This window comes from Camelus bactrianus, chromosome 4, assembly GCF_048773025.1.
Source record: "Camelus bactrianus isolate YW-2024 breed Bactrian camel chromosome 4, ASM4877302v1, whole genome shotgun sequence".
Taxonomy (NCBI): Eukaryota; Metazoa; Chordata; class Mammalia; order Artiodactyla; family Camelidae; genus Camelus; species Camelus bactrianus.
In genome coordinates, this window is record NC_133542.1 from 45,596,678 (window position 1) to 45,624,641 (window position 27,964).

General features: G+C 41.8%; 1 protein-coding gene across 39 annotated transcripts in view; it reads left to right on the plus strand.

Moving 5' to 3' along the window:
• LOC105067319 (phospholipid-transporting ATPase FetA-like) overlaps positions 1 to 25,288 on the plus strand; it is a 75,321-nt gene extending 50,033 nt beyond the window's left edge. For 20 of the 39 annotated variants that reach the window (XM_074361774.1, XM_010952826.3, XM_074361778.1 and 17 more), the window contains 17 exons: positions 1,856 to 2,052; positions 4,158 to 4,366; positions 6,260 to 6,303; positions 10,510 to 10,675; positions 12,443 to 12,631; positions 13,350 to 13,465; positions 14,447 to 14,611; positions 14,991 to 15,102; positions 15,591 to 15,696; positions 16,064 to 16,211; positions 16,767 to 16,950; positions 18,397 to 18,620; positions 19,937 to 20,020; positions 21,351 to 21,596; positions 21,770 to 21,908; positions 22,695 to 22,825; positions 22,922 to 23,944. In XM_074361774.1, the coding sequence (XP_074217875.1) occupies positions 1,856 to 2,052; positions 4,158 to 4,366; positions 6,260 to 6,303; positions 10,510 to 10,675; positions 12,443 to 12,631; positions 13,350 to 13,465; positions 14,447 to 14,611; positions 14,991 to 15,102; positions 15,591 to 15,696; positions 16,064 to 16,211; positions 16,767 to 16,950; positions 18,397 to 18,620; positions 19,937 to 20,020; positions 21,351 to 21,596; positions 21,770 to 21,908; positions 22,695 to 22,825; positions 22,922 to 23,113 (2,652 nt within the window). In that variant the 3' untranslated portion in view covers positions 23,114 to 23,944. Of the gene's footprint in view, positions 1 to 1,855; positions 2,053 to 4,157; positions 4,367 to 6,259; positions 6,304 to 10,509; positions 10,676 to 12,442; positions 12,632 to 13,349; positions 13,466 to 14,446; positions 14,612 to 14,990; positions 15,103 to 15,590; positions 15,697 to 16,063; positions 16,212 to 16,766; positions 16,951 to 18,396; positions 18,621 to 19,936; positions 21,614 to 21,769; positions 21,961 to 22,421; positions 22,828 to 22,921; positions 23,945 to 24,565 lie in introns of those variants that run through there. The other 19 variants (XR_012506414.1, XR_012506415.1, XR_012506418.1 and 16 more) reach the window with 19 other exon arrangements.
• The last annotated feature ends 2,676 nt before the right edge of the window (positions 25,289 to 27,964 follow it).

Here is a 27,964-nt window from a genome sequence, read left to right on the forward strand (position 1 = left end):
GCACAGAAGCACAGATGTGAAGGGTCAAAGGACCTTTTTTTTTTTAACTGTCTTTTAACAGGCTGCCTATGAAGCCTGGCAGCCCCCCTCTGATGGCGATGGCCTTAGTTCTCAGTTTTGTCAAGGGTGACAAAATTGAGTATCTCTTTCAGCCTTTACTGGAACCACTCTTTGCTAAATGCGAGGTTATCTGCTCTTCTTGGGTCTGACTAGTTCTAATAAACAGTAACATCTGGGGTTTGTAGCAACAATCAATTCCTTGTTTCTTTCTTCATATAGAAAGGAAGCAAAGTGAAGCTTCAGAGACTAAGTATCAATAAACTCCATCACAGCATGAATGCTTCTTAAGAAACACAGAACATTTGCAAGGATTTAGAGAGCTTCAGCATGGCAGGAAATGCTCTAGGAATGAGCTGTGTCCTACTCCTGCAGGCCTCTGTGAGGGGGAAGCCCTGCCCTCTCAGGCTTAGTCTGATAGAGCTGATTTTCCTTCTGCTGGCTCAATCCAAACAGAAAGATCTGGTCCTGGAGGACTCATAATCTAACAATGGACAGAGGGCACAGCACTGGAAATGATGGGTAATTCTCAGTTATCCAGGCAACATTTATTTGTCTTCTTCAATTTCTTTCATTAATATCTAAATCCCACTTGATCACAGTGTATAATCCTTGTAATATACTGTTGAATTTGGTTTGCTATTGAGAAATTTTGTATCTATGCTCATCAGGGATATTGGCCTGTAGTTTTCTTTTCTTACAGTGTCCTTGTCTGGCTTTGGTACCAGGGTAATGCTGGCCTTGTAAAATGAGTTTGAGAGTATTATTCCCTCTTCTCCAAAGTTCTTTTCTAAACATAGTTCTCAAATTTGTCTTATTTCTTTGCATCCTTGTCTCTCCATGCCCTCCTCTCTCAACCTAATGGCAAGAAAATTGTTTGAAACAATAATCTTGGTTGGGTAAAAAAGTGCCATCTTTAATCTGAACATTGCCTCCAGGCTGATCCACTTTATTCAGTTGGAAAGAATTACTGGGCTTTATTTGCTTAAGATCTCAATCATATCTCTTTTTACCTCTTTGGTGTCAAAAAGTAATAGGCTTTTCCAGGCCTTTGATGACATAAATATCTCTCTACTCCTTTCATTTATGCTTATAAATTGGCCTGTTATTCCCCTAGTTCAACCCTTTCTTTTGTCAAAGTCAGCCAACACACACTAATATTCTAATTGTTTCCATCCACTTCCCTTAGAACTCTAGACTTAGTAGGCACATGGTCTATCTTCCAGTTTTACCAAATTCTTTACTGTAAACATGATTGCCATATTATCAATCTTTTAAATCAGTTTCCTTACCACCTACCCACCCACAATTGCTAAGCCAATGCCACATGTGTATTTTATATTTTTGTTGAAGCAGCACCTCACTTCAGTAATGGAGTAATTAAGAGCCTAGTTTCTGGAAGTGGTTCAAAACCTGTCTCTTCTAGTTAATAGCCAAGTGACTTTAGGCAAAATACTTTTCCACTCTTACTACCAAGTTCCTTATCTATTATTAAAAGAGGGATATTATAAATATTAAATTAAATAATATACATTAAGTACTTAGCACAGTTCCTGGCATTTAATTAATATTTAATATCTTTTGGTTACTGTTATCTCCTGTCAAAATCCTGAAGATGCCTCCTGCTGGGCTTTCTTTTCAGTCCTGTGTACTGCTGCCTAGAGGCTGTGAGCTACCGGGGCCCCTCACCCTCCAAGAGGAGAGAGCAGCTTTATTGAGAGATAAGGCTCCAAAGGTAGAACTGAAGCAGCACATATCTTGGATGAAATGTTAATTTAATTCTTTTTTTGATTTCTAGATTTTCCTGTTTTTATGCGGCATGTGTTTTATCCTAGCAATTGGGCATTACATTTGGGAGAACAAGAAAGGCTACTACTTCCGGGATTTTCTGCCATGGAAAGAATATGTCTCTTCATCAGTTGTCTCTTCCGTCCTAATATTCTGGTCCTACTTCATTATTCTCAACACCATGGTGCCCATTTCTCTCTATGTCAGGTAGGCTTCTTTGATCACCAGAGGAGCAGCTGACTTCATACTTCCTGCTTAATTCCCCAACTAAAATGTGAACTTTTAGAAAGCATAGAGTCTGTGCTCTTTAACTCTTTTACTTTCCACAGTGCCTAGTGTACAAAACACTCTGAAAAATATCTGGAGATTGCATAAATGCTTTCCCGATCCAGAATACCATGCTAGATACTTTGTGGCTTATACAAAAAGAAAATTATCACTGCCCCTATATAGTTTATAATGTACATGACTAAATAAGACATACAAACACATGAAATAATTAGAAAAAATGCACACAAATTTGGTGATGCTAAAGCATAAGCCAGGCAGCCCCTAGTTTATCAGTGAGATAGACTCCAAACATTCACTTGTAAATCAGTTAATTCAGAACTCAACATGAATTTTCACACAGAAGCAATGTGGCAAATGGTAGATAGGTGTAATTGTGACTTAAGTTCTGGTTCCTAAAAGCTGCAGAAGATGAATGATATTTCCTCCCCCTTTTCATGAGCACCTTGGACAAAAATTGGAAATATAGGTAAAATAAGTCTTTACTCTGATCTCCTTTTTCTGTTTTCAACATTCCCTTTCACATGCAAACACCCAAACACATTCTTTGCATCCTTCTTTTCAGCTTTCCTGAACCCTGCACTGTGGCATCCCAACCCCAAAAGCACCCTATATAACTAAATTATCTTACTAATTTAATAAATATTTATTGAACACCTACTGTGTGCCAAACACTATATTAACTGCCAGACAAAGAAACATGAATAATAAGACAACTCTTCCTCTAGATACACTTAAAACATAGCCATGGAAACAAATACTTAAGTAGGTAATTATGGCACAATATGAAAAATGATATAATAGAGATATATGTGAATGCTATGGGAGCCTAGAAAAGGGATGAGTTTGTTCTGCCTGGAGAGGCTTAGGGATTTATAGAGAAAGGTAATAATCAAACTGGTATTTGAGAAAAGAGTAGAATTTACCAAGTAGAAAATAGGAAAAGAATACTGCAGCAGAAAGACCACCGTGTACAAAGGTTTGCAGTTTTCTTTTAAGCTTGATCTGACCACAGAACAGTGAGTAGCCTAGACTAAGGTGTTGGGTGGTAATTTAGGATCAGATCCAGGAGACCCTTGAATGCCATGCCAGGGAGTTTGGGTTTTATCCTAAAAGCAGTAAAGATCTTTCTAAGGAAAGAAAGGATGTGATTAAATGTCTGAGTTTAGAGAGATTGCTATGGTGACTGGTATGGAGAAGGAAGGGAGAGGTCAAGACTCAACATACAAGGACTAATAAAGTCAGTAACGTGGGCCTGAGCACCTCCTCCCTCACCTCAAACAAAAAAATCCATGTCGCTCAGTGCAGCTGTCTCAGACAGGGATTACTATTGAAGCAATCTAAACTAACACACACCAGGCATAAATGATGATAAGAAGGAGGCCCCTTAAAAGTCTTCACTGCTTTAAAGAAGATGCTTGTTAACCATAAAGAATCTGTAACACATGTTATTTGGAACAGAAGAAGAATGTGACAAAGGCAATTGGGGTAATTCAGGGAAAATGGAGAGGAGGCTATTATGGGGAAAAGCTATTCCAGAAACAGGCTGGGTCTGCCTGGAAATTTCTCAGAGGGTCAGCTCCTGTAAGCTATTTCTGAGTCTCACAGATCTTCCCCTTCCTCTTGTGAAACTGAAGCACTGTTTCAAACTTCTCTCTTCCCCACTGATGGATTTACATGACAGCAGCAATAATCCTCTAATTAAGCCTAGGCAGGCTTTTATAAATTAGTTCTTAACTCTGTCAGGCCTTGCATTATTGCAGAATTTCAGAATTTTTAGAAGAAAGACTGTAAAGGGAGTATGTCTCAGCAAAGTTAATCACTTTCCTCTGGTAATCAAGTAAAGCCCTGAGTGATAATGGTCACAGTCAGAATTGCAATGGATTGGCTAGTAGGAAGGGTCCTTCAGGATCATAGGTTCCCGAGGAAGATATTCTGATTTTCAGTTCTACCACAAGACTGGTAAGAAGGAAACCAGGATGGTGAATTCACTTTCGCTGCTGCTTTTCTTGCTTTCTCCTTAGTGTTGAGATAATAAGATTGGGCAACAGTTTCTATATCAACTGGGATCGGAAGATGTTTTATGAACTAAAGAACACACCAGCACAGGCTCGAACCACCACCCTTAATGAGGAGCTCGGCCAGGTCAAATATGTGTTCTCCGACAAAACAGGGACCCTGACTCGGAACATCATGACTTTCAGCAAGTGTTCTATTAATGGGAAATTCTATGGTATGCATGTCTTCCTGCTTTCCCTGAGTCCTGGAGAAATTTTACTTTGCAGATTGTTCTCAAGAATAATCTCTAAATCTGTATGCCTCTAAATTCACATTTTACTTCTTATTCTCACAGCCAGCTCTGTTCACTAAGCAAAGATCACCTAGCCCCTTCAGTTCTTACCAAAAAGCATTTATTTAACATCTTGTAGATGCAAACCATTGTGCTGGACATTGAAAATATGAAGATGTCTAAGACTTAATCTCTGTTCTCAAGGAATTCCTAATGTCTTGGGAATGTTAGTTATTCTCACATTAAATCAGATTGCACAACCAGCATATCACTGTAGCTGCTAATCTCCTGATTCCCTCTCAGACCAATAAACAGTCTAGAAAGAACCCATCAAAGGGTATTCAGCGTTTGATTGTGTATCCCATGCCCAGTTATTCATTTATTTCCTGCTTTAAGCGTAAGCTTGTTTTTGTGATAGTGTTAAACCCTCATATGTGTGAACATTCATGCCCAGTGCACTAACTAGCTAAGAACTATCTAAGGAGAGCAATCACGTCTAAAAACCTAGGGCACATGGGATATTCATTCTTCTGGGATGATGAAAAAGCGTTGAAACTAGAAAGATGTGGTAGTTGCAAAAGACTGTGAATAAACTAAATGCCCCTGAATTTTACACTTTAATAAAATGGTTAATTGTATGTTATGTGAATTTCACCATAATTTTAAAAATGAAAACTTTAAATTAAAAAGAATTTAAAGCTAGAGCACTCTATTTGTTAGGGTTGTTTTCTATTACCCCTACCAAATAAGTTTTCACATGTATAAACTGTGAAAGTTTACTTTTGAATGGTTGATTTGGGTGAGGATCTTAATTTTCTTGCTGATTGTTAAGACCTGACCATACACTGAGTAAGACTGGAAAGGGTCACAGGGATTTCTGCGCTTGGCTTCAGACTGCCTTCCACCCCTATTCCATCCGTACTGGCCAAGAATCCTAAACATCCCAGCACTACTTTCACGTCTCTTCTAGGTAAATTTTCTGATTGAAGGGCTTCCTGAGGTACAAAGTCTCTGACAGATGACTAGCCTCCAGGCTCACCTCACTCACACTTGAGTAGAGGAGTCGCAGCCCAAGCAGCATTATTCTTACGTTGGCTTGGGGAAGGGGGCTTATGGTGCACGGAGGGCTAGATGGCCTGAGGGGATTTGAGGAGCTTGACTACAAGTCTAGGATGACAGAATCAGAAGAAATAAGCTTTTAAAAATCCTCCTTTAAACTACCGCATGACCCAGTAGTTCCATTCCTAGGCATATACCAAAAAAAAAAAAAAAAAAAAGAAAAAACAGGGCTTCAGACAGATAGATTTGTGCCAGTGTTCATTGCAGCATTATTTGCAATAGCCCAAAGGTAGAAATAACCTATGTGTCCATCAACAGATGAATGGGTGAAAAAAAAAACTGTAAGATATCCATGTAATGGAATACTCAGATATAAAAAGTAACGAAGTTCTGACAAATGCTACAACATGAATGATTCTTGAAAACATTACACTAGGTGAAATAAGCCAGACACGATAGGAAATATGATATAATATGGACTTATATGAACTATCTAGAACAGGCAAATTCATAGAGATAGGAAGTAGATTAGAGGTTACCTGGGGCTGGAAATAGGGAGGAGTAGTGAGTTTCTGTTTAGGATGCTGAAAAAGTTTTGGAAATATATAATGGTGATTGTTGCACAACATTGTGAATGTTATTAATGCCACTGAATTGTTCACTAAAAAGGTTAAAATGAAAAAAATTTGTTACTCTTATTTTACCACAATTTTTTTAAAAAAGGAAACCCTTCTTTAAAACACTTGCCAAGTATGTACTTTGTTTACTTACCCACAGGTGATGTCTATGACAAGAACAGACAGAAGGTGGAAATCTCGGAGGTGCGTGATTTCAGCTCCCTGTGACTTGCATGCGGGAGGCTGGTGAGGCTGTGCTGCATAGCAGCGTCTTTGACAGACTGGGATTCCCTCAGGCCCAGAAATATCACAGCTGTTACTGGCCCTGTAACACCAGACAGTATAATATAAATGACCTATGTTTATTTGAGGGGATTTGGGTTTGTGTTTTTAAATGAATATAGTTTTATTGGTTTTTTTCTGTTTAAAGAATAATCTGTGCACACACACACACACACACACACGAATCCAGACAATACAGAAATGTATGAAGAAGAAAGTTAAAATCTTTCAATCCCACTTAGATAACCAATGTAAAATTTGGGGATATATATCCTTTCAGTTGCTTTTCATAGGTATATATACACATACATGTCTAGATCTGGTAGGTAGGTAGGTAAATAGGAATGCAGGATAGAAGGAAGAAGAGCATGTGTGCTGTTTTCAGTCTCCTTTCATTCACTTGACACTATATTGTGGCCCTCCTTCCATGTCAGTATATTTAGGTCTACATCATCATCTGGAATGAGTGTCATATCCAATTGTATTGATACATCTTAATTGATTTAGCCAATCCCTATTTTTATTGTTTCCTTTTGCTATTATAAATAGTGTTATGGTAAGCACCTGGGTGTATATTTTTGTCTTCTCTTCTGATAATTCTTTTCTTACAATAAAGTTCTGGAAGTAAAATTAGTTGGTCAAAGGGTGGTTAGATTTTTTTAATGTATTTAATATTGCCATATTGTCCTCCAGATAGACTGCATCAATTTGTAATGCCACCAGAAATATATGAGAATTCCTTTTTTCTCATAGCCTTGTCAGTAACGAGTATCGATGTTTTAACCTTTAGAAATTTAATTGGTGAAAACGATATTTAATTTGCCTTTCTCTGATTACTAATCAGATTGAATAATTTTTATGTGCTTATTCCTTCCCCTTCCCAATCACTTTATTGCCCATTTATACTTATTTTGTGAACTGCCTTTTCATATTCTTTGCCCTTTTTGTCTTATTTGAAAGTGCTCTTTATATAGTAAAAATAGCAAATTTTCCTTAGCCTGGCACATATGTTACAATTATTTTTTCCATTTTTGTGTTTTGTTTATAATTTTTTTCTGTTTAGAAGTTTTTAATTTATGTAGTCAAATCTATCAGTCTTTTTCCCTTACAGCTTCATGATTTGTGACGTACTCGATAGTTGTAACCCACATAACTAAAAAAGTATCTTTCTTTTCATTCTTCCTATCTTGATCTGGTTCATTTTTATTGTTTTCTCCAGAATTGGATGTCAGTTTTTGTTTATGGATTTGATTTCAAGCATCTCTTCATAAGGCTTCTTCCATTACATTCAGGGTACTCCTCCCCCATCCCTTTCCTATTAGAACCAATTCCAAACCCTTAACCACTTAACTTACATACCAAACAGCTAACTCCAGCTCCTCACTACTCCCTCACCCCTGTCCATCCAGAGACATTGGAAATGGGAAATAAAATCAGTATTTGCCTAAAATCCTCTACCAGGGACTCTGCTAATGACCTTGGCAATATAAACAAAATTACAGCTTCTAGAGAATAAATTGTTATCCTGGAATTTCTTTTCTTTTCCTCTTCCTTCTGCTACTGATTGACCGTAACACATTTTCCACTGGATCACTGGAATCTTTGTTCTCTTGTAGACAGACTTACCTACAGCCTTGTCTCTTCATAAAAATGCCTTCTTCTCCCTGCCTTGATTGAAAGATGACTTTCTCTGAGAATATCCCTTTTCCTCCATCTCTTATACTCTGCATACCAAAAGCCCAAAGGTATTGTCCTCATCATCCTGTGCCACTTTTTCTCCCTCATGTACACTTTCTTCATGTGATGCTTATGACTTCTGGCTGTACTCCTCTTTCTTCTTGTCATTGACATCTATGAATCTTCTGGCTTCTCCACCTTGTTCACTGAGGACTTTGAAACTTAGCTCATGTTTTTCCTCTCTGTCCAACCCCTGCTATCATCTTGGGTGGTATTGGCTTATTTATGAGTGATCTATCACCATAGATGCTTTCAGATGTCTGAAAGAATATATCTTTCAAATGACTTCTTGGACTAAAAAAAAACCTGTATCACCCATTTCTATGTTATCATGTCACCATCCAGAATTGTACTGGTCTGAAATTGTAAACTCTCTTGTCATGATCTCTGATCACAAACCTTATTCCTCCAGCTCTTTTGGTACTTGACTCCTAGTATGCCTGCTTTCTTATCTCAGGAAGATTTATAAACTCTTTGCTCTCCTTTTTCTCCAGTCTGTCAATCCCTTGTGACTTTACTTCCTTTCCTATCTTGCCCCCCGATCTGTACCCCCAAATCATAAACATCCTTAATACCTTACTAGTTCTCCTTTTTTCCCCCTCTTTGATCACCCATGCTGTACTGCAGCTCCAAGCCAGCCTGGCCTTAGTCCAGTACCCAGCGAGGTCCAGTGTTCTCAAGCATTACTTGCCTGGAAGGGGAGATTAGAAAGTAGCTCAGATCTCTTACCTGCACTTCAAAACTGTGTATGCCTGCTTTCATTACTACTTGTATGTCCTTCGGCTATCTCCAGTTTGGTCTGTCAAAAACCTCCTCCTGCTGGGTATTCTGTCTCAGTGAATGTTCTTACCATCTATCCAGGGGCCCAATTAGGAAATATAAAATTATTCCTAACTCTCTCTTTCACTTCTCATATCCATGTCATATTAATTCTAGCTCCCTATATTTTCAACCATCCCCTTTTTTTTAATATTTATTGTTACTACTTCATCATTTCTCTTGTAAATTACCAAATAGCCTTCTAACTGGTCTTCCATCTTGCTACTTCCAGTATTACTGTCCATGCTGCTACCAGAGGACTATATGATTATGTCCTTCCCAGCAGAAAAGTGCTATGGTTCCATATTACATATAAGATGGTAATGCAGGATCTGCATCATGTCTACCTCTCCAGCTTCTCTCTCATCACTCACCAGCTTTTGGTTTTAGAGAATGTGCCAGTACAAGAGCCCAGTTCTGGAAAAGCCTCAGAGGATGCTATGTAATGAGATATCTTAAATTACTGAACCCACAAACTTCCTAGAGCTCACAGCTCTGTGGTTGGCCAGGTCTAGGACTTCACTCTGGAATTAACCATACTTCCTCACTGCCATGACAAAATTCCCTCTAGGCGGGATATAAAAAAGAGCCAATAATGCTCACTACAAACCTCACTTCCCCCAACATAGTACCATGCAGGACAGTTGTGTCTGTACTTGACACATTGGGGCCCAGCTCAGGTAGCACCATAACTATAAAGAACTAGTGAAATAACCTTGAGAGTTCTGGTGTGGGCTGGAAAAAATCTGTTAACAGCACCTCACTCCAGGGTGAACATAAGAGAGTCTCAGGACCAAATTGAGCCAGAAAAAAAGCGTTTACCCAAGGTGGTTCCCAGCAGCCTACCTGAAATGAGGAATGATAGTCAACACTGTAAAGGAGCCATGCTCATAGCCAGGAAAATGGTAGTAAATATTTGGTCCAAAGATTGAAGCAAAGTTATGACCTTTAGGATTGGAGGCAGGAAGGAATCAGGTATGCTGACGGGTTAAGTGAAATGGTTTAAAATTAAGTCTGTGAACAAGAAGCCTGTATTGAAGCCTCTTGTTAAACAGCCTTGCTTCTAACTTGCAGTACTCCTCTCTAGCCCACTTGGGGGGTGAAATAGGAATAGTGCAACACAGTGATGTCTTTGTATCTAGCTCCCTTCCCAGCTCCCCACACTGGGCAGAGGGACTGCCAGAGACAAGACTTTTTCCAGAAACCATTTACCAGGGGGGAACAGTTACCCTCTCATATCCTCAGGTTTGATTATCAGGGATTTGGGACTCGGACGAACAGAACCTGAAGCTGGCCACTGGTCATTCAGGGGAGCTGGAGTGTAAAGAGGGCAAGAAGGGTCTACCAGGCAGTGCTCAGCTTGTCTCCTATGGGACGGACCTTTTCCAAGTGAATGGATGGTCCAGGTCAGAGCTGCAAAAGCCTTAGAAACCAGCCCGGGGTCTCCTTCATCTATCTGGCTTTTCCCATCCTCCAAAGAGTTCTCGTCACATTCCAAAAATTGCCCCCGATTGACCTTCTATAAGGCGTCAAGCTGCTGTTGAGAAGTTTGTTCTGACTTATGTGTTCTAGAAAACAGAAAAAGTCGATTTCTCCTACAACAGACTGGCTGATCCTAAGTTTTCATTTTATGACAAGACTTTGGTGGAAGCAGTGAAAAGGGGAGATCGCTGGGTACACTTGTTTTTCGTGTCACTCTCGTTGTGTCATACTGTGATACCAGAAGAGAAGGTAGAAGGTGAGGAGGGACCTGAGGCCTCATGGACTGAGAATACGTCATGGAGTCTAGGCTGGTTGGAGGTGGGGGTGGTTTGGTATCATTTGTAACAACTTAATCTAAGAAAGAACTTTCTAATAGGGAGCACTGTCCATCGATGGAATGGACAGTCAGGATAAATAGTGAGCTCCTAGTCACTGAAGACATTCCAATAGAAAACAACCCCTTGGTCTAAAAGAAGGTTGAGCCATTGGTTAGGGGTCCAACTTGGTGCTATCTGGGGAGCTTCCGGTCTTGAGACTGCGGTGTTCTGTCACAGAGATTATCTCGTTTGTTTCTGAGACCAGCCCCACTATCTCTGACAGGACTCCCTGAAGGATGAGTTAAGTCATCCTCTTGTCACTGCACAATTTAACAGTGTCCCCATGTGCCATAATTTCCTTACTAACCAAATATGACTCTGTCATCCGTGAATTTATTGAAACTTTATTAGCAATAATGAAAAACTACTGATTTTAAATTAAGAAGACTTTTTTTTTCTTAACAAACAAGAATTTAGGCAACCAAGTAAATCGCATCCTTTAAAGTCAATGTAATCTTAATATAATGCTGTTATGAGTAACACCTTACATTTGTGCATCACTTTACAGTTGTACAAACTGCTTTCATTTATATTATCTCCCACAATCTTCACAACAGCCCTCTGCAGAGCAAGAAAAGTGATCCTAGTTTTATAGGGAAGGAAGCTGAAGAGATTAAGTGACTAAAATCCTATAGCTAAAAAAGGCATAAATGAGATAAGAACCCAAATCTCATGTCTTCTGGCCCCACGAGCTCCCACCCATTACAGGCCTTCCAGGGTCTGACATTCTAGCAAGCTGCTGTTACTTGAAACATATTTGGACTTACCTTTGTTTACTGCCTTGAGTGACAAGATAGGAAACACACAATAAAATAATCTTATCATCCCATGAACATATCTTACGTCTGACCTAAAATTATACTCCCCACCTACCTTATTTACAAGTATAAGATTCTGATGATACAATAACTTTAAAAATCAAATTGACCTTCAAAAGAGAAATAATTTAAAATATACTTCAGGTTATGAGGATATTCTAAAAAATGATTTCCAAAAATATCTTGTGTAATATGAAATTGAAAGATTAATTCAGCAGAGTAAGTCATTTAGCTTCCCAGGATGAGAGTTTCAAAGGTGGCAGTACTCATTCATATATGTTTTTTGTTTACTAAACCATCAATCTTATTATCTTATAGCTGTGTTCAACAAAGTGCAGCCAGCCTTATGCAGGAGCACTTTATGTAGGACCATCTCCATGAGATATACCCAGGAGATCTGTGAAAATTCAATTTCCTGGGCCGTCCTCCCAGATTTTGTGATTCTGGGTTCAGTAAGTTTGGGGAGGGCCCAGGAACCTGCATTTTTAACAACCCTCTCCCCCCACCTCCACCCCACTGAGCCATCTTTACCCACTAAAGTTGGAGAGTAACTGACCTATGTTTTGTTCGTTTGTGTACATGTACCATGTATCTCTGTAATACTAACTCAGGTCTGTGAAATTAATTGGAAATATTGGGAGAAAAAAAAAACTGACCTGTTCTATGCAACCTGGCCTTTTAGGGCCAGATTTGTGAGGAAGTTTCGAAGAAAGATATCCCCTCCTGGGATCCATCTTTATGTAAGCCACTTGGAAGACAGTCTCACTTCTGGGTGGACTTCAGCTGCACATCTCTATGGGCTCTGGCTGCCCTCTTCTCTCCTGCCAGGTGAGCTGGTTTACCAGGCTCAGTCCCCAGATGAAGGTGCCCTGGTCACTGCTGCCAGGAACTTTGGCTTTGTGTTCCGTTCCCGCACGTCTGAGACAATCATGGTAGTCGAAATGGGGGAAATCAGAATCTACAAACTGCTAGCTATCTTGGACTTCAACAATGTGCGCAAGAGGATGTCTGTGATTGGTGGGTGCCCCTCCTAGTCGGTCATCTCCCTGTATTCGTCTTTCATATACATTCACACGATGACTTTCTCTTCTTTCTACACACAAATGTTTTTTTCCACACACATGCCATTTCACAGGTACTGTGCCTCAAGTACAAATACACAGCCATTCCCACTTTGCAATAGTCCTTTATATTTTCTCATATACACATATGTGAGCCTACTACCATGTGCTAGGGCCTTCCTTTAGTGATCCTGGGCAGTGGCTTGTCAGAACCCTCAAAAACAAGAACAGAACAGAGAATAAATCCATAAAGCCTGAACTCAGAATAAGAAATGAGGGCAGACAATATAAGGGAAATTCATACTATCTTACTCTCAATTAGTTTAGGCCTCAGACTGAAGAGGAAGAAGGTCATTTTTCATCCTTGGTCCTTACTAGGTATGAGCCTTGGTCTGGAACTTGGACTTCAGAAGCTAAATGTGATTCTGTACCAGAGTCTTCCATTGGTGATGTTGAACAACCCATGAAAAAATTGGTTCCAAAAGGTCCTCTCTCACTCTCACCAGCCCTCAGCACATCACTTATCCTGTGTGACCACTCACTGAGTACTTAGCCCCTAGAGGTATCAGAAACTAATGTCATGGGAACAGCCTCCTGCTGTCCCTCAGAGGCCCAGACAGGTTCTTGTAACAATGGACCTATGTGTTTACTTCACTTAATTTGTTTATCCTTAGTGAGGACACCTGAAAACCGTGTAATGTTGTTCTGCAAGGGTGCAGACACCATCCTCTGCCAGCTACTTCATCCATCCTGTAGATCCCTCAGAGACGTGACCATGGAACATTTAGATGTAAGTGTTTAGATTGCAGGGGAGGGAAGCTGTGGGTGGTTCTGTGTGTGTCCACATATGTGTCCCTGTGTCAGTGTGTTTCCACTTCCACCCTCTAGGATTTGAGATGTATCTGAAAGAGAGATGGCTCCAGTCTGCTGGCATTAGAGACAAAAAGCAGATTCATGCTTTCTGGGGTTTCTACCCTTAAACCTGGATATATAGAGAGTTGGGAGAATAGAACAGGGGATGTGGTGGGGAAGGGGCAGATCAGAAAAATATTTTAAAGAAAAACTATATTGGAGGAAATACTATTTTATTAGGCCATTTTGTCTTGACCCTATATTAACACATAGTCATAAGTCAGAGAACACATGGCCAATAAGCACATGAAAAGATGTGCAATGTCATTAGCTATCCAAGGAAATGCAAATCAAAATCACAAGATTCTACTTCATACCACTAGGGTAACTAAAATCTAAAAGATGACCAGACAATAATAAGTATTAGGAAGGATATAGAGAAATTGTAACCTTCATACACTGCTGATGGAATGTAAAATGATGCAGCCATTTTGGAAAACAGTCTAGCAGTTTCTGAAAAAGTTAAGCATTGAGTTGTCACACACCCAACAGTTCCACTCCTAGGTATAGTCCCAAGAGAAGTGAATTATTATCCTAATTTTACAAGAAAGAAACCGAGAAGGCTTCATTCTTTACAGGGTCACACAGCAAATGACCTAACCACAGGTAGAAGTTAGAATCTTCTGTCTCTCAGAAATACTCTCAAACTTTATCCCCAGCTCTGCTGACCCCAACCTTAAGGCATTTTGCCGAGAAAAACTCAACAGATGCTTTCTGGCTAGGCTAGGTACTAGCCCCATGGTACTAACCAATAAACTCTATTTTGCAGGCAGATGGAATCTGTGGGGTTAGTCTGTCATTCCCTTAACTCAGCCCTAACCCAACCCAAGTGCACTCAGCGCACACGCATGTCTTCCAGGATTTTGCCAGTGATGGCCTTCGTACCCTCATGGTGGCCTACCGAGAATTGGACAATGCCTTCTTCCAGGACTGGAGCAGGAAGCACAGCGAAGCCTTCCTGTCTTTGGAGGATCGGGAAAATAAAATATCAATTGTCTATGAAGAGATTGAAAAAGACTTGATGGTTAGTGTGAGGAAGCCAGGGACAGGTTGGGGGCAGGATTGGATTCCAAAGCCAGGAACGTGCTATGAAGCAAGGGAGACGTGAAAGTGTGTTACGAAGCAGACGATTTATAAGTGGCACAAAGCTTCATGGACGATTGGACAAGTCCTTTCCCTTTTTGGTCCTTAATATTCTGTGTTTCTAAAATTGATTTCAGTGTGTGGTTGAAAAGCTATGTCTGCTGAGGGGCAGAGTGTGCTGAGTTTTATACCGTTGGAGTCCTCGTACCAGGACAGAGCCAGCTTACTAAGGAGGTTGCTGAGGTGCCAGTTGAGTTGTTGGGTGCCATGAAATGCTGTGACTCTCCCTTTTCCTCACTCATGGATATCTCTGTTCAAAGCTGTTAGGGGCCACAGCCATAGAAGACAAGCTGCAGGATGGAGTACCTGAGACGATCATCACCCTGAGCCAAGCCAAAATTAAAATATGGGTCTTAACTGGAGATAAGCAAGGTAAAGGGTAGCTCCTCACCTGCCCAGTCCTCTTCCCTGTCCAGTTTGGCCATCTTTTCTTTTTATTTTTTATTTCATTTTTTTTCCTTAGCCGTTTGTTTGATGCAAAGGAAAGACTACAACCTAAACATATCTCAGTTCCCTATGAAATCTAGCGTAGAAATGGGCACAGCGCTGTTCAAGGAAATACATCCAGATTGCCTGGAGAAGTGAATCCAGGCTGGAATTGCTTTAAGAAATAGCAGAAGGCTTTGTAGAGAAAGCTAAGCCAGAGTGATCCTAGTTATTGATAAATACTTGCAAGTCTGTACCAGGTAGACAGTTTCCTGTGGATGTTTGAATATGATCTCCACTGACTTATGAAAAATAACGCTTTGACTGCATCCATGGCAAATATGGACCTCTGGTCTCTACAGTGCGCTGTTAGCGCCCTTGTACCTGTATACTGTAAAGACCCTGGAATGCAACAGTATTTCTCCTGCCTTTAGAGACTGCTGTGAACATTGCCTATGCCTGTAACATATTTGACGATGAAATGGATGGGATGTTTATTGTGGAAGGCGAGGATAATGAGACTGTGTGGCAAGAACTCAGGTATGATGGGAGAGCTGCCATCCCTGGACCCAAGATTTCCCACCCATTTCTTTACCCAGTATGGCGCTCACATTACCAGAGAAGAAATGGAGGAGAGAAAAACAAAAAAACCTAAAATAGTTGAGAGAATTTTATGAAGAAGCATTAGGGCTCAAGGAGTTGGAGTGTAGGGGTGGAGAAGTTTTGTATGTAGGTGGTCAGGGACCTAAGGCAATGGCAGGTCTCAGGAGGCAGTCAAGTCTGAGGCCCTGGCTGGTGCTTTGCAGAGGCTCTGTATCCACCTTGCCCACTTTCGCTTTGGGACACATTTTCCTTCCTAAGCTCTGGGGCTTCAGGTCTGACACTAACCATCACTCTTGGCTTTCAGGTCAGCAAGGGAAAAGATGAAACCCCAGTCTCTACTGGAATCAGACCCAATAGATGATTACCTCACTACAAAGCCCAGAATACCCTTCAAGATACCTGAGGAGGTGCCCAGTGGCAACTATGGCTTGGTCATCAATGGCTACAGTCTGGTGGGCAACACAGACCTACAACTCCGTTCTCTTCTTCCAAGGAACTTTTTTCCTAGGTCCAACCCACTTCAGGGAAATTTGAAGATCCTTGCCCTATTCCATGGGTTACCCTATTCCCCGTCCCTTCAGGTGCCCTTCCCCAACAGACAAATTTCCCCAGCCTTCTGTAGGCAGGAATAATGAGAAAAGAGAAGCCAATGGCATATTTCTTCCTTTTCCGAACTCTTCATTACTGATGTGGCCTGTCACATAGAAGTAGGGGGAAATGAGCAGAACCAGGTCTTCCAAAAAGTCACTAGGCCTTATAACCCAATCAACTGATTTGACCCAGGGAGGGACCGTGACTGGTTTCCCACTGGAGACTGGGTCAGATGTGAGGATGCCTAGAACTGTCTTGGGGGCTTGGCTTCCCTTGGGGGTGGAGCACCTTGGGAGCAACTCTGCCTGACATATGTAGTACAGGGGAGTATGGAGGGGAAGGAAAGGGCCTAAGAAGGTCCTGTCCCAAGAGCCTTTTGGGGCAGCCTGAAATGTGGATGTGTCCTGGTGCTGCAGGCCCACGCACTAGAAGGGAACCTGGAGTTAGAACTGCTGCAAACGGCGTGCATGTGCAAGGGGGTGATCTGCTGCCGGATGACACCCCTTCAGAAGGCCCAGGTGGTAGAGCTGGTGAAGAGGTACAAGAAGGTGGTGACACTGGCCATCGGGGATGGGGCCAATGACGTCAGCATGATCAAAGGCATGTGAGGGGTGGGAGGCAGTAGCACCCAGCCCTGGGCTTGCCCTTTTCTTCCATGGGCGAAACTGATATGGGTGGCATTGTGTTTCTGGCTCACACTCCTGCATATCATGTGTAGTGTACATTTATACTGTTTTGCAACTCTATTCATGATCCTCTACATCTGAATTCCCACTTACTTGCACATGATTACATCAGCCCATATCCACAGTCATGCACACACACATGATTCATGTACATAACACTCATACACACACAGGTACCTGTAGCTCCAGCAGAAACACATGCATATATTCACAGGACAACAGGCTGTGCAACTACAACACCATCTTTCTGAGGTGGCATCAAAGCCCACAGAAAGGACCATTGGGCCAAAGTCATGGTCTGTTCCTTCTTTAAAGGTGGTAGGCCTGAGCAATGTTAGGCAGAAGACAGGGCTGCCCAACCAGGGAGTTAGCTGTGAGGCCTGATGCAGAGATCCTTTCCTCTCTGAGGCAATATTCCCAAGAGCTTGCCCTGACTCCCCTGGCTGGAGAAGAATAGCAAACTTACTGATGCTTCGGACAAATGGAAGCAAATGACTGAAACTAGTGGTAATTTCAGCTGAATGCTCTTAGCCTCCAGCAACTTGTGGTTCTGGAGATACAGACAACATCTAGATGTCCCCTGGTCCAGCTGCTTTCCCCATACTGGAAACACTAGCAGATAGTCCAGCCTCAGTTTGTTTTAATACTAGGAAGTGTTCTTGCTCTCCTCCTCAGTTTCTAGAGCTTCTTTAGCTTTTACGGCCTTAGAGGTTTCAGTTATTTTGTTAAGCAGTGCAATAAGTATATACTAGAAGACCAGCAAATTTGGCCTATACTACAACTAATTAAAACTCTTAGAAACCTAAGTCTTATCTTCCATCAAGCATATTCCTTGCTTTATCCAGAAAAAGTCACCTTAGACCTCGTGAAGAACTTGTTTCTCACCAACAAATTATGTACATCACTTATTCCTCCCAATAGTTGGATTTTAGATCCTTAGATAAATTTAGGTAATTAAATACTGTGTTAGATTGACATCCATCCATTTAATTGATTTAAGTGGCTTCAAGGGATAATAAGAAATTTTTACCTTAGCATCTAGACAGTAGGAAAGAGCCTGGATGTCTATGGTAGGTGCAGAGATCACCGAGGACAGTTTCCTAATACTAGCCATACCAGGCGTTCTTAAGTGGCAGTGTGCAAAACAAAGTGCAGATGAAGGCACTGTTTTCTGACCTGTGGGAGCGGGGCAATCCACTGAGGAGAAAAGGCCCCATATATTAATGCCACTTTGAGCTGTCCCCACCAGTGTTTTTCAAATGTATATTAAGCGTTTGTACATGTTGATCTCAGCCTTCCTTTTATACTTCCCCCAGAAAACAAGCTCTGTGGCTGAGAAGTTTCTGGGGTTTCTTTGCAGCTGCCCACATTGGAGTCGGCATCAGCGGTCAGGAGGGAATGCAGGCCATGCTCAACAGCGACTTCGCCTTCTCTCAGTTCTGCTATCTTCAGCGTCTACTCTTGGTCCACGGCCGCTGGTCCTACAATCGCATGTGCAAGTTTCTCAGCTACTTCTTTTACAAAAACTTTGCCTTCACTCTGGTGCACTTCTGGTATGCCTTCTACAGTGGGTTCTCTGCTCAGGTGAGAGGCCAGGTGGTACTTCCACTCTGGCCAGCTGAGTCTTCTCTAATCACCCCCTGTGTCAGCCAGCTCAGACCCCTTTTCTCCTTCAGAGACCCGTGTACAACATGCTGCCATCCCTCCATAAAGCTCCTCACCCATGCTGACCCTATCACCTAACCCTACACTTAACCTTAGGTTTCTAAACCCTTAACTTTTCTGTCCTGGCTCTGACTGATTCCTACCTTCAGAACTCTCCCATAAGACATTTTCACATTTTTCCCTGACATAGAGACCTAGAATTTCCAAATATATGTAATGGAGGTGATGGGTGAGATTCCTGGATCTGTGAGGTTTTTTTTTTTAGGCTCCAAAGTAACCTTTATGGAACAGGTTAAGCTGCAAGGGGCCTTTGGGTCTTGCCAAACAGGCTGCTTATGGCATTCTCCTGTAGCCGTACTTGGAAACACAGCTTCCCTTTACTTCTCCTTCCTCACCCAGACATACCACCCCACCAAACATACTCTGTTGTTGCTCTAATCAATATAAAATCTCCCCAACCTCCAAGACTTGACACTTGGATTTGGATGTTCTACAAGAAGTCCCTTTTCCTATGAGAAGTTTTTCAGGAGTATCTCAAGGATTCCCAATGAGAAACAACCTCAGGAATGATTATCTTGGGTGATCCCTACTACCTTTGTTACCTTGGGCTCCAGGGGAAGCAGACCAGTCAGCAGACAGTAGTAGGCTTGTGTTTCCCCAGCATCTAACAAAGCCAGTCTGGTTTGTGGGAGGCGTGTGTGTATGCATGTGTTGCTGCTGACCTCTTGTGGCTGGTAAGGAAAGGAGCCCTCTCTAAGCCCAGCATGAAGGGCCCAGCTGAAGAAGGATCACTGAGTGTATCCTGCTTGCCAGTGATAGAAAGTGTCCAGTGTTATAGAAACTGCTGAATACCATAAAGCAGATAAAGAAAAGAGTCCAGAGGCTTACATGCCTAGTGATACAGGGGTACAGCTAGCGTTGCCTAGCAGCCACTCTGGGTCCTTTCTTTGCAGGGAGGAGCAGTACAGGTCATGGTAGGGTTGGTTCAAATCAGCCTTGTCAGATTTGATGTGGCCTTGTTCCAGGGACAAGGGAACTAGGGATATAAATAGAATATGACCATATAGAGTCTGGGGTCAACCTTCTTAATCAGATTTTAGAAATCCAAACCCTGCTCTAGGTTAGAGTGGTGGTGGATAGGTGGAGGGCAGAAGTTCTCTTGGACCTGGGAGGTGGAGCTGAGTGAGACTTTGGAGAAGAGAGGAATCTAAGAAATCTCCTTGGTATTCTTCCAGACAGTTTATGATACCTGGTTTATCACTTTCTACAACCTGGTCTACACCTCCCTCCCTGTCCTGGGCGTGAGTCTCTTTGACCAGGTAAGAGCAGCAGCAAGCCTCTTAGTCAGTGCTGAAGCCACAGGGCAGAGTATTCCCAGGAGTGAGGAGGACAGCCATAGTCAGGCTCTTCAAAGTCAAGTGTAAATGAAATAATTTCTAGAGCAAGGAAGGGAGCCCATCACCTGGAGAGGTATCAGTGGATAAAGTAAAAAATCATCTACCACAGAGAATAATCATCAGTTTTAGAAATCCAGGTTTTCCTGTGTCAATTTTATCTTTGTAGACAGAAACATGGAAATTGTGCTGTGCAGTAAATGGAGTGTGTACAAAAGTTAAATGAAATAGAGTTATTGGGGACAGGTCTAGGTAAAGCAAGGAGCTTCAAGGAAGGAGAGACCCAGAGAGAGATAATGAGATAAGCCAATGCAGGGAGGCCTAGGCGAGAATCCTGCAGGCTAAGCGTGGGAGTGTGGGTAGGATACCTTGAGTCATAGGGAGTAAGCCTAGAGGATACCATCTGTCCCTCTGAGAAATTCCCTGGACATTAAGGATCCTGGTGCCCTACCTCTCCTTCCTCTTCTACCCCAACCTTCAGTCCTGGGCATGTGAAATAGAAAATGAGCCTCCAAAGAGGAATAAAGTAGCTAAAAGAGGACATCATGGGATCATGGTTCCCAGTCTCCGTCAGCGTAGGAAGGAAAATTCTCCATGAAGTAGCTGCCGGCCTCAGAGCAGCAAGAAGGATAAATTGTGTCATTCAACAGCCCTGTCCAGCTTCACTGGTCTAATTCTAGGGATCCACAACCTCTCAAAACAAGCCTTGAGCTTTGTTATCCAAAGTTTCAGATTTAGGAGATGAAGATGATCCAGTGTCATGCACATAGAGAGTTCCCTCACCTGAGTTCCTCAGTAGCTATGGGAATGGGAGGAGTATCACAGAACATAGATACCTCCAAGGGACTAACTCGTCCCCATTGGCTTCCCACTTTCTCCAACTGACTTTTGACACAAAGAATACTCAACTAAAGGAACATTTAAACTGGGAACTCAAGTCCCAGTTGCCTCCCCATCCCAAGCTCCAGTCCTCCCTTCCAGCTACCCCCAATCCTAATTGCCCCCTTTCTTAATCCCCGATCTTGACCTTCTAGCTTTCTTCCACTACCTAGATCCTTGCCTAGAAAGTAGGACTTCAGGACAGGTATGTGGTCACTGCTCTGTTCTCTGGTTCCACTTCTTAAGTAATCCATGAGGAAGCTCCTAGGCAGCCTGACAAGCAGACTCAGTGAGGGGAGAAGCCTCTACTCTGATGGAGATGGGACCTTCTATGGAGAGACCCTGAGCCTTCCTCCTTACCCTCTGGTGCTTCCAGGATGTGAATGAAACATGGAGCCTACGTTTCCCAGAGCTGTATGAGCCAGGCCAGCACAACCTCTATTTCAACAAGAAGGAATTTGTGAAGTGTTTAGTGCATGGGATCTACAGCTCCTTAGTGCTGTTCTTTATCCCTATGGGGACCATTCACAATTCAGTGCGCACTGATGGGAAGGAAATCTCCGACTACCAGTCCTTCTCCACGATAGTGCAGACCTCCTTGCTCTGTGTGGTCACAATGCAGGTGTGGCCAGTGGTGGGGTAAGGGGACTGGTTGGGGAGCCTGTCTGGAAAACAGGGAGGGAAGGAGGAAAGGGCGGTGGTGGGAAAGGAGCATCCTCCTTTACAAAATTGGAGAGGGAAGGTGGTGGATAGTCCCAGGTTATAGACTATTGCACATAAGAGGGTGCTTTTCAGATTGCCCTGGAGACAACCTACTGGACAATGATAAGCCACATCTTCACCTGGGGTAGCCTGGGTTTCTACTTTTGCATCTTATTCTTCCTGTACAGTGATGGCTTGTGCCTAATGTTCCCCAACGTCTTCCAACTCCTAGGTAAGACTCTGCCCAGTGTGTGGCAAGGGGGTTGGGGTGGGAGTGTGATCCAAGTATATCTGTTTAATAAATGTTTACTGAGCAGCTATGTATTAGGCTCTGTGGCTATAGATGTGAGTAAGACATGGTCTCAGCCCTAAAAGGACTCAAAATCTAGCTAGGGGAAATATTTTACCTTATTAGAGTCTCTAAGATATTTTCAAGTCTTAACTATTTTGGTCTTTACAAGAATCCTATGAGGTAGACAGAGCAAGAGTTATTATCACCATTTTAGAGACTGGAGGTTTTAAAAATTAAGTAACTCAAATGTAGGTCTCTTGGTTCCTAATCCAATGTCCTTTCTAATGTGGCATATTGCCTTCTTATCTCCAATGTTAACTCCCCTCTCTCTCATCTCCATTCTGATGAGGACAAAATACAGAGAGAGTAGATGTGTGGATGTCGTTGGCTCCTGCCTCTTGTCAAAGCACTCATTTTCCCCCTCCAAAACGCTCTATCCCTTTTTGTGTCCAGGCCAGTACTCTAGGATTCCTATAACCTACCCCCACCTCTCCTGCCCTGCCTGGCCTTTAGAGGGAGACAAAGGCACGTGAATTCACAATGACTTTGGCTGCACCAAGGACCTCACTGCAATTCTTTTGCCTTTGCGTTATTTCTCCGAAGACTAAACTGACTCCAAATCAGTAACTTCTTTCTTTGGACTGAAGAGGTATCTAAGTTCTGGCTAACAGCCTCCTTCCTCTAGGCTCTGGCTCTGCCTTTCCCCTTCTGACTCCTTGTTTACAGGTGTGGCCAGGAACACTCTGGACTGGCCACAAGTGTGGCTGAGTGTTGTCCTCAGCATGGTCCTCTGTATGCTGCCTGTGATTGGGTACCACTTTCTCAAACCATTGTTCTGGCCTGTCCGTGTGGACAAGGTGAGTAAAACAGGGAATCTACCCAGATATAATTCATGACCTTCTTTGCTTTTGCCTTTGTGGATAAAACCCCTGTCCCCCATGCTCTGGCTATAGGTTATTGACAGAATTCATCATTGCATGAGCCATCCACTGCCACCCCGAATCCGGACCAGACTGAAACATGCAGGCTCTCGACGTTCTGCCTATGCATTTTCCCATAAACAGGGCTTTGGGGCCCTCATCACTTCTGGCAAGACATTGAAGGCCAAATTTCCCAAGAAAAACAGCTTTCCTTTTAAAAAGTAGAGGCATATGGCGAAACCCCAAAGGGAGTCAGTCATTGCTCTTCCCTTGTATTCATGCAACAGGTATGAATTATGAAGGGACTAGAGTCCCTGGAAAACTAGCATAAACCTGCCCTCCACTCTCACTCCCGGAGCTCAGTTTCTTCATTCCCTAGAAGGCTGTGCCCAGGTAAGGCAAGGAAAAGGTAAAGAAAGAGCCCCTAGATATCTGTCAGAGTTACAGCACTTCAAGAAAAAGCGATGTCAGGCCTCCCTTCTACCAACCCTTCCAAGTTTTAATTCATAGAAACATATGTGGAAGTAATGGGTGAAGAGGGGGAATGTGAGGAAGGGAAAAGAAAATAGGACCTAAGAATCTGAGTTTGGGCCCTGTTTCTTATACCTGGAGCAACCATAAACTTTGCCAGTGCCCCACACAAACATATTCATCCAGGCCCCCTTCTCAGGTTTGAGGAATTCAGGGTGAGTCTTTAGCCAGCCTGGGTAGCAAAAAGAGGCAGCAGCTGTGAAAAGTCAGTCAAAAGAAGCTAAAGGAGAGTTTCTGGACCAGGAAAAGAATGGAGATGGTCCCTGCCTTGATAGGACAGCTCTAGACTTGGCCACCTTCTCCTTTCTTTGACCTCTGTGACCCGAGAACTGACACTTTTTCAGGTCTCAGCACTGGGAGAGGGAGACTGTAGGGAATTTTTAAAAATCTTTTTTTGAGGGACATAAGTCAATATTGGTGAATATTTGTCTTCATTCCACAAAATTATTCTGAGAAGAAATTGTACGTACTTGGGAAATTGTTTCTAAGAAGATTATAGAGAAGTAATAAATTGCTTATTTTGGAGTGGAGAGATTTGTATGGTCTGTTGGGGCCCCAGTGTGATAACAACTTAATCCAAGCAATATCATTGGCCTGTAGACTCCCAGCACCCACTCCCTTTCAAATAAGACCAATATTTCCCTCCCCGCCTTCTCTGCTTTTTCAGTTCCATTCCTCTTTTCTTCCCCTTGCTGCTAAACTCTATTTTGGCCTCAGTATGATTCTTTTTAACCATATAGCTCTATCCTCTTTGCACACCTTAAATATTAGTTCCCAAAGCTCAGCCCTAGGTTCTCTGCACATCTTTCTCTGTACACTTTTCCTGAGTGACTTCTCCTAAACTCATGACTTTATTTGCCAATGGAAAGAAGATTCTCAACTCTCTCTCTATCCTAGATCTCACTTCTAAAATCCAGATCCATTTATTAAACTGACTCTATGACCCTTCACTTGGCTGAATCTCGGGAAACTCACCAACCTGTATTAAACATTTTCCCCAAAAATTTCACCCCAGGATGTTAACTGCCATCATCCCAGTCACCCAAGGCAGAATGATAGGAATCATCCTATACTCTTCCTATAGTCTGATGTCTAATAAGTCATGAAGCATTGTAAATTCAGCATCTTCATTATGTCTTGTTTCAGTTCCCTCCATTATTCCTCCCATTGCCCTTGTTCAGACTTTGATCATCTCTCACCTGGATTGCTGCATAAAATCTCCCCACTCATCTTCCTGGTTTCCCCCTATGTGAAGTATCACCAGGACTACTTCCAGAGAAATCTTTCTGAAGAGCAAACTTGATCATGTCAAGCCCCAGCTGAAGAACTTTGCATGCCTTCTGGATCAAGTTAAAATTCGGACGTTTTACTATTGGGCCTTCCCTTGCTTTCTCTTCTACTGCTTCCCCATCTGCATTCACTCCAATTATGCTATTTCTGGTCTTCATGTCATCAAACATGCTGTTCTCATATCCTAAAATGCTTTCTCTCACCCCCTTATTCATCTAGCAAACTCCTAGTCACTGTTCAAAACCCAGAACTAGATACATTGTGAATGTACTAAATGCCACTGAATTGTATACTTTAAAATGGTTATGAGAATGTTTTATGAGAATTTCACCTCAATAATAAAAAAAAAAAAAGCTCAAAATGGGCATTGTGTCCTCTAGAAGCTCACCTAATTCCTCAGTGTGATTTACGTACCTATCCTATTTATTCAGTTGCTCCCTTGTGTATATTTCTGTCACTGACACCTATCATAGGGCGGTATAATCATTGATTTACTTGTCTATTCACAGCAGATAATGGGCCTTTAATAAGTGTCTGTTGAATAAATGAACAAATGAAATGAAATGAAAGAATATTAAAGTCTGCTTCTCTGTTTTTCTTGTTTCCCTGAATAGCACCACTACTCAGTAGCTCAAACCAAAAATCTCGAAGTTCTTCTGGACAGCTCCCTTCTATTCCTCTAATCCAATCATTCTGTTACCAAGTTCCCTATACTCTGTCTTAGAAATGTCTTCAAGGCTTTCTCTTCTTATTGTTTCCCCATCCCATTGATTTCAGGGTTTCTTGCCTAGATTATGTCAACATCCTCCTCCCAGGGCTCCCTCCCTCTGATTCTGCTTCTTCCCAACCCATTATCCGTACCACAGAGAATGATCTTTCAAAAATACAAACTAGATCATGTCATTTGCCAGTTTAAAATCCTTTAGTGACTCATCATAGCTTTCCTCCCTTGGTGCTGCCTACCTCTCTGGCTTCATTGCCACTTCCTCACACACCCTCATTTCTGCCTTACCAAATTATTTGCAGTTCCCTGAAGGTTCCATTATCTTCGGAAGCCACTGCATCTTGGCTCTTTTTGTTCTCTCCTCTTAGAATATATTCTTTCCTTTGAGTAGCTAATGTCTATCTGATCTTTACTTTCAGAGGCTTTGGTCACTTCCTCTGGGAGCCTTCACTGACACCCAGTTTCCTATTCTGAGTTGTGTGCCTCTTCTTTGCACTAGAGCACCTTATATATTCTCTTATTTTTGGTTCCCAGAATTTGAGTGTATTATCCCTCACATGTTTATTTTATTGTGGCTTTCTTCTTTGCTAGGCCATGATGATCTTCTTGAGGACAAGAATTTTGTTTCATAGTTGTATTTCTATAACCAGGAAGAATATTAGCACTTGGATTATTAATGTTTTTCAATTAGTGAGTAAACAAATGAAATCTACTACTACCTTTTTTTAAAAAAAAAAAGTTCCATCAGTTTATTTTTCATTTCAATATAATTTTATTTGGCCCAGTACAAATACACATTGAATTTCCACTTAAGTACCTCTTATTTTTCCTAAACTTGCCTCTTGTCCTTTCAAAATGACTCTTATCCTTCGGGATCTACTTTCCAATTATACTTTATGGGCCTCTTTTTATGAAACGTGGTCACTCATAGTCTCTCACCTAGAGCATTTGTAAAAATACAGTTTGAACCAATAATATTCCCCAAAGCTCCTGAAAAATTAGCATCCTCCCGGGTCGTTCACATCCGTCTTGGGAGAGTTGAGTCTCAGTCTCTGCTGAGGATCCAAGACAGCAGATGTCACATCCCAAAGTGAGGTGTTAGATAATCATGTAAGAACCATGCAAAAAGAGGGGTGTGAAAAACAAGTTGTAACTCTTAGTTGCCTCATCCACCTTGAAAAAGGGGCCAGAAATTCAGACACTGGAAAGGGATTTTTTAAAACACCTTTATTGTGGTATGATTCCTATACAGTAAACTATACATACTTCAGATGTACAATTTGATGAATTTTGATAGAAATATACACCAATTAAACCACCACCACAATCAAGATAGCTAACATTTCCATCACTCCCCAGGAGGTGCAAATTTCAAATTCCCAACTTACTGGAAAGGGATCTTTGGCAGTAATTGCCAGTGGGCTTTGAGTCCCACCCACAGTTTAGTTCAAGTTGAAAGGGTTATAAGGAAATTACTTGGAGAGATTGGTATGACTAATGTGTTTGGGGGATACAAAGACCTCATATCTGACTTATGCCTGGAAAATCTAAAAAGCAAGAGAACAATTAGCTATCTGTTCTATGGCAGAGCAAGAAAAGGTAGTTGTGATGAGATTGGCATTGTTTTTCAGAACAAGGGATTTGTGGATTCTCCCCATAGATCAGATATGGGCCATGTGAGAAACCTAGTAAGGGTTTCTTTATCTTGAGAGACCATCTGAAAGGTTGAGGAGACTTCAGCAGAAGGAAGCAAGAGATATGCTGTCAAATGCCTAGAGATTTCTGAGTAGACAGAAGGTTGCCTGAGTGTGGGATTGATTGCCCATCTAGGGGCATGAGGTAGATTTTCTATATCTTGATTTTGGTTACACAGGTGTATACTTGTCAAAATTCATCAAACTGTACACTTAAAATCTGTGCATTTTATTGTATGTAAGTTATACTTCAATAAAGTTGATGTTTTAAATGCCTAGAGATTTCTAAAGGAGTTGTAAGTGATCAACTAGAGGAGCTGAATTCACCCACATTAAAGTAATTAGGTATAGGAAATATATCTCCACTGACAGGGAAGGAATCTCTAAAAAAGAGAGTCAGCTTTAGATACCTGCCAAACAAGTAAAACTAGTTTGTGACAGAATTAGTCAAGTAAGAACCGTCTTCATCTCTTCACTCTCCACCCTGTTCAAACCCTGGAGAAAGAGGATTAGCAAAGTGGGTCGTGGAGAAGAGATAAGTAGGAAAAGATAGACATCGACTAAGCCCCACTGAACACGGCCACCTGCGATAGGGCCATGCTGAGAGATGGGAACACTTTAATGTTACAACTTGAACTTTAAAATATAATTTCATTAGTCCAGAAATCTTAATTACTCAAGCCAAACTTACAGGAACAAGTAAGTTGCTACCTTGCTACCTAAAAATGACCAGAAAATTCATGAAGTAGTCTCTTGCAGTAGGTTAGACTAGGGTGGAAGCAGTGAAGAAAGACACAGATAGAGAATATATTTTAAAGATAAAACCAAAGGACTTTG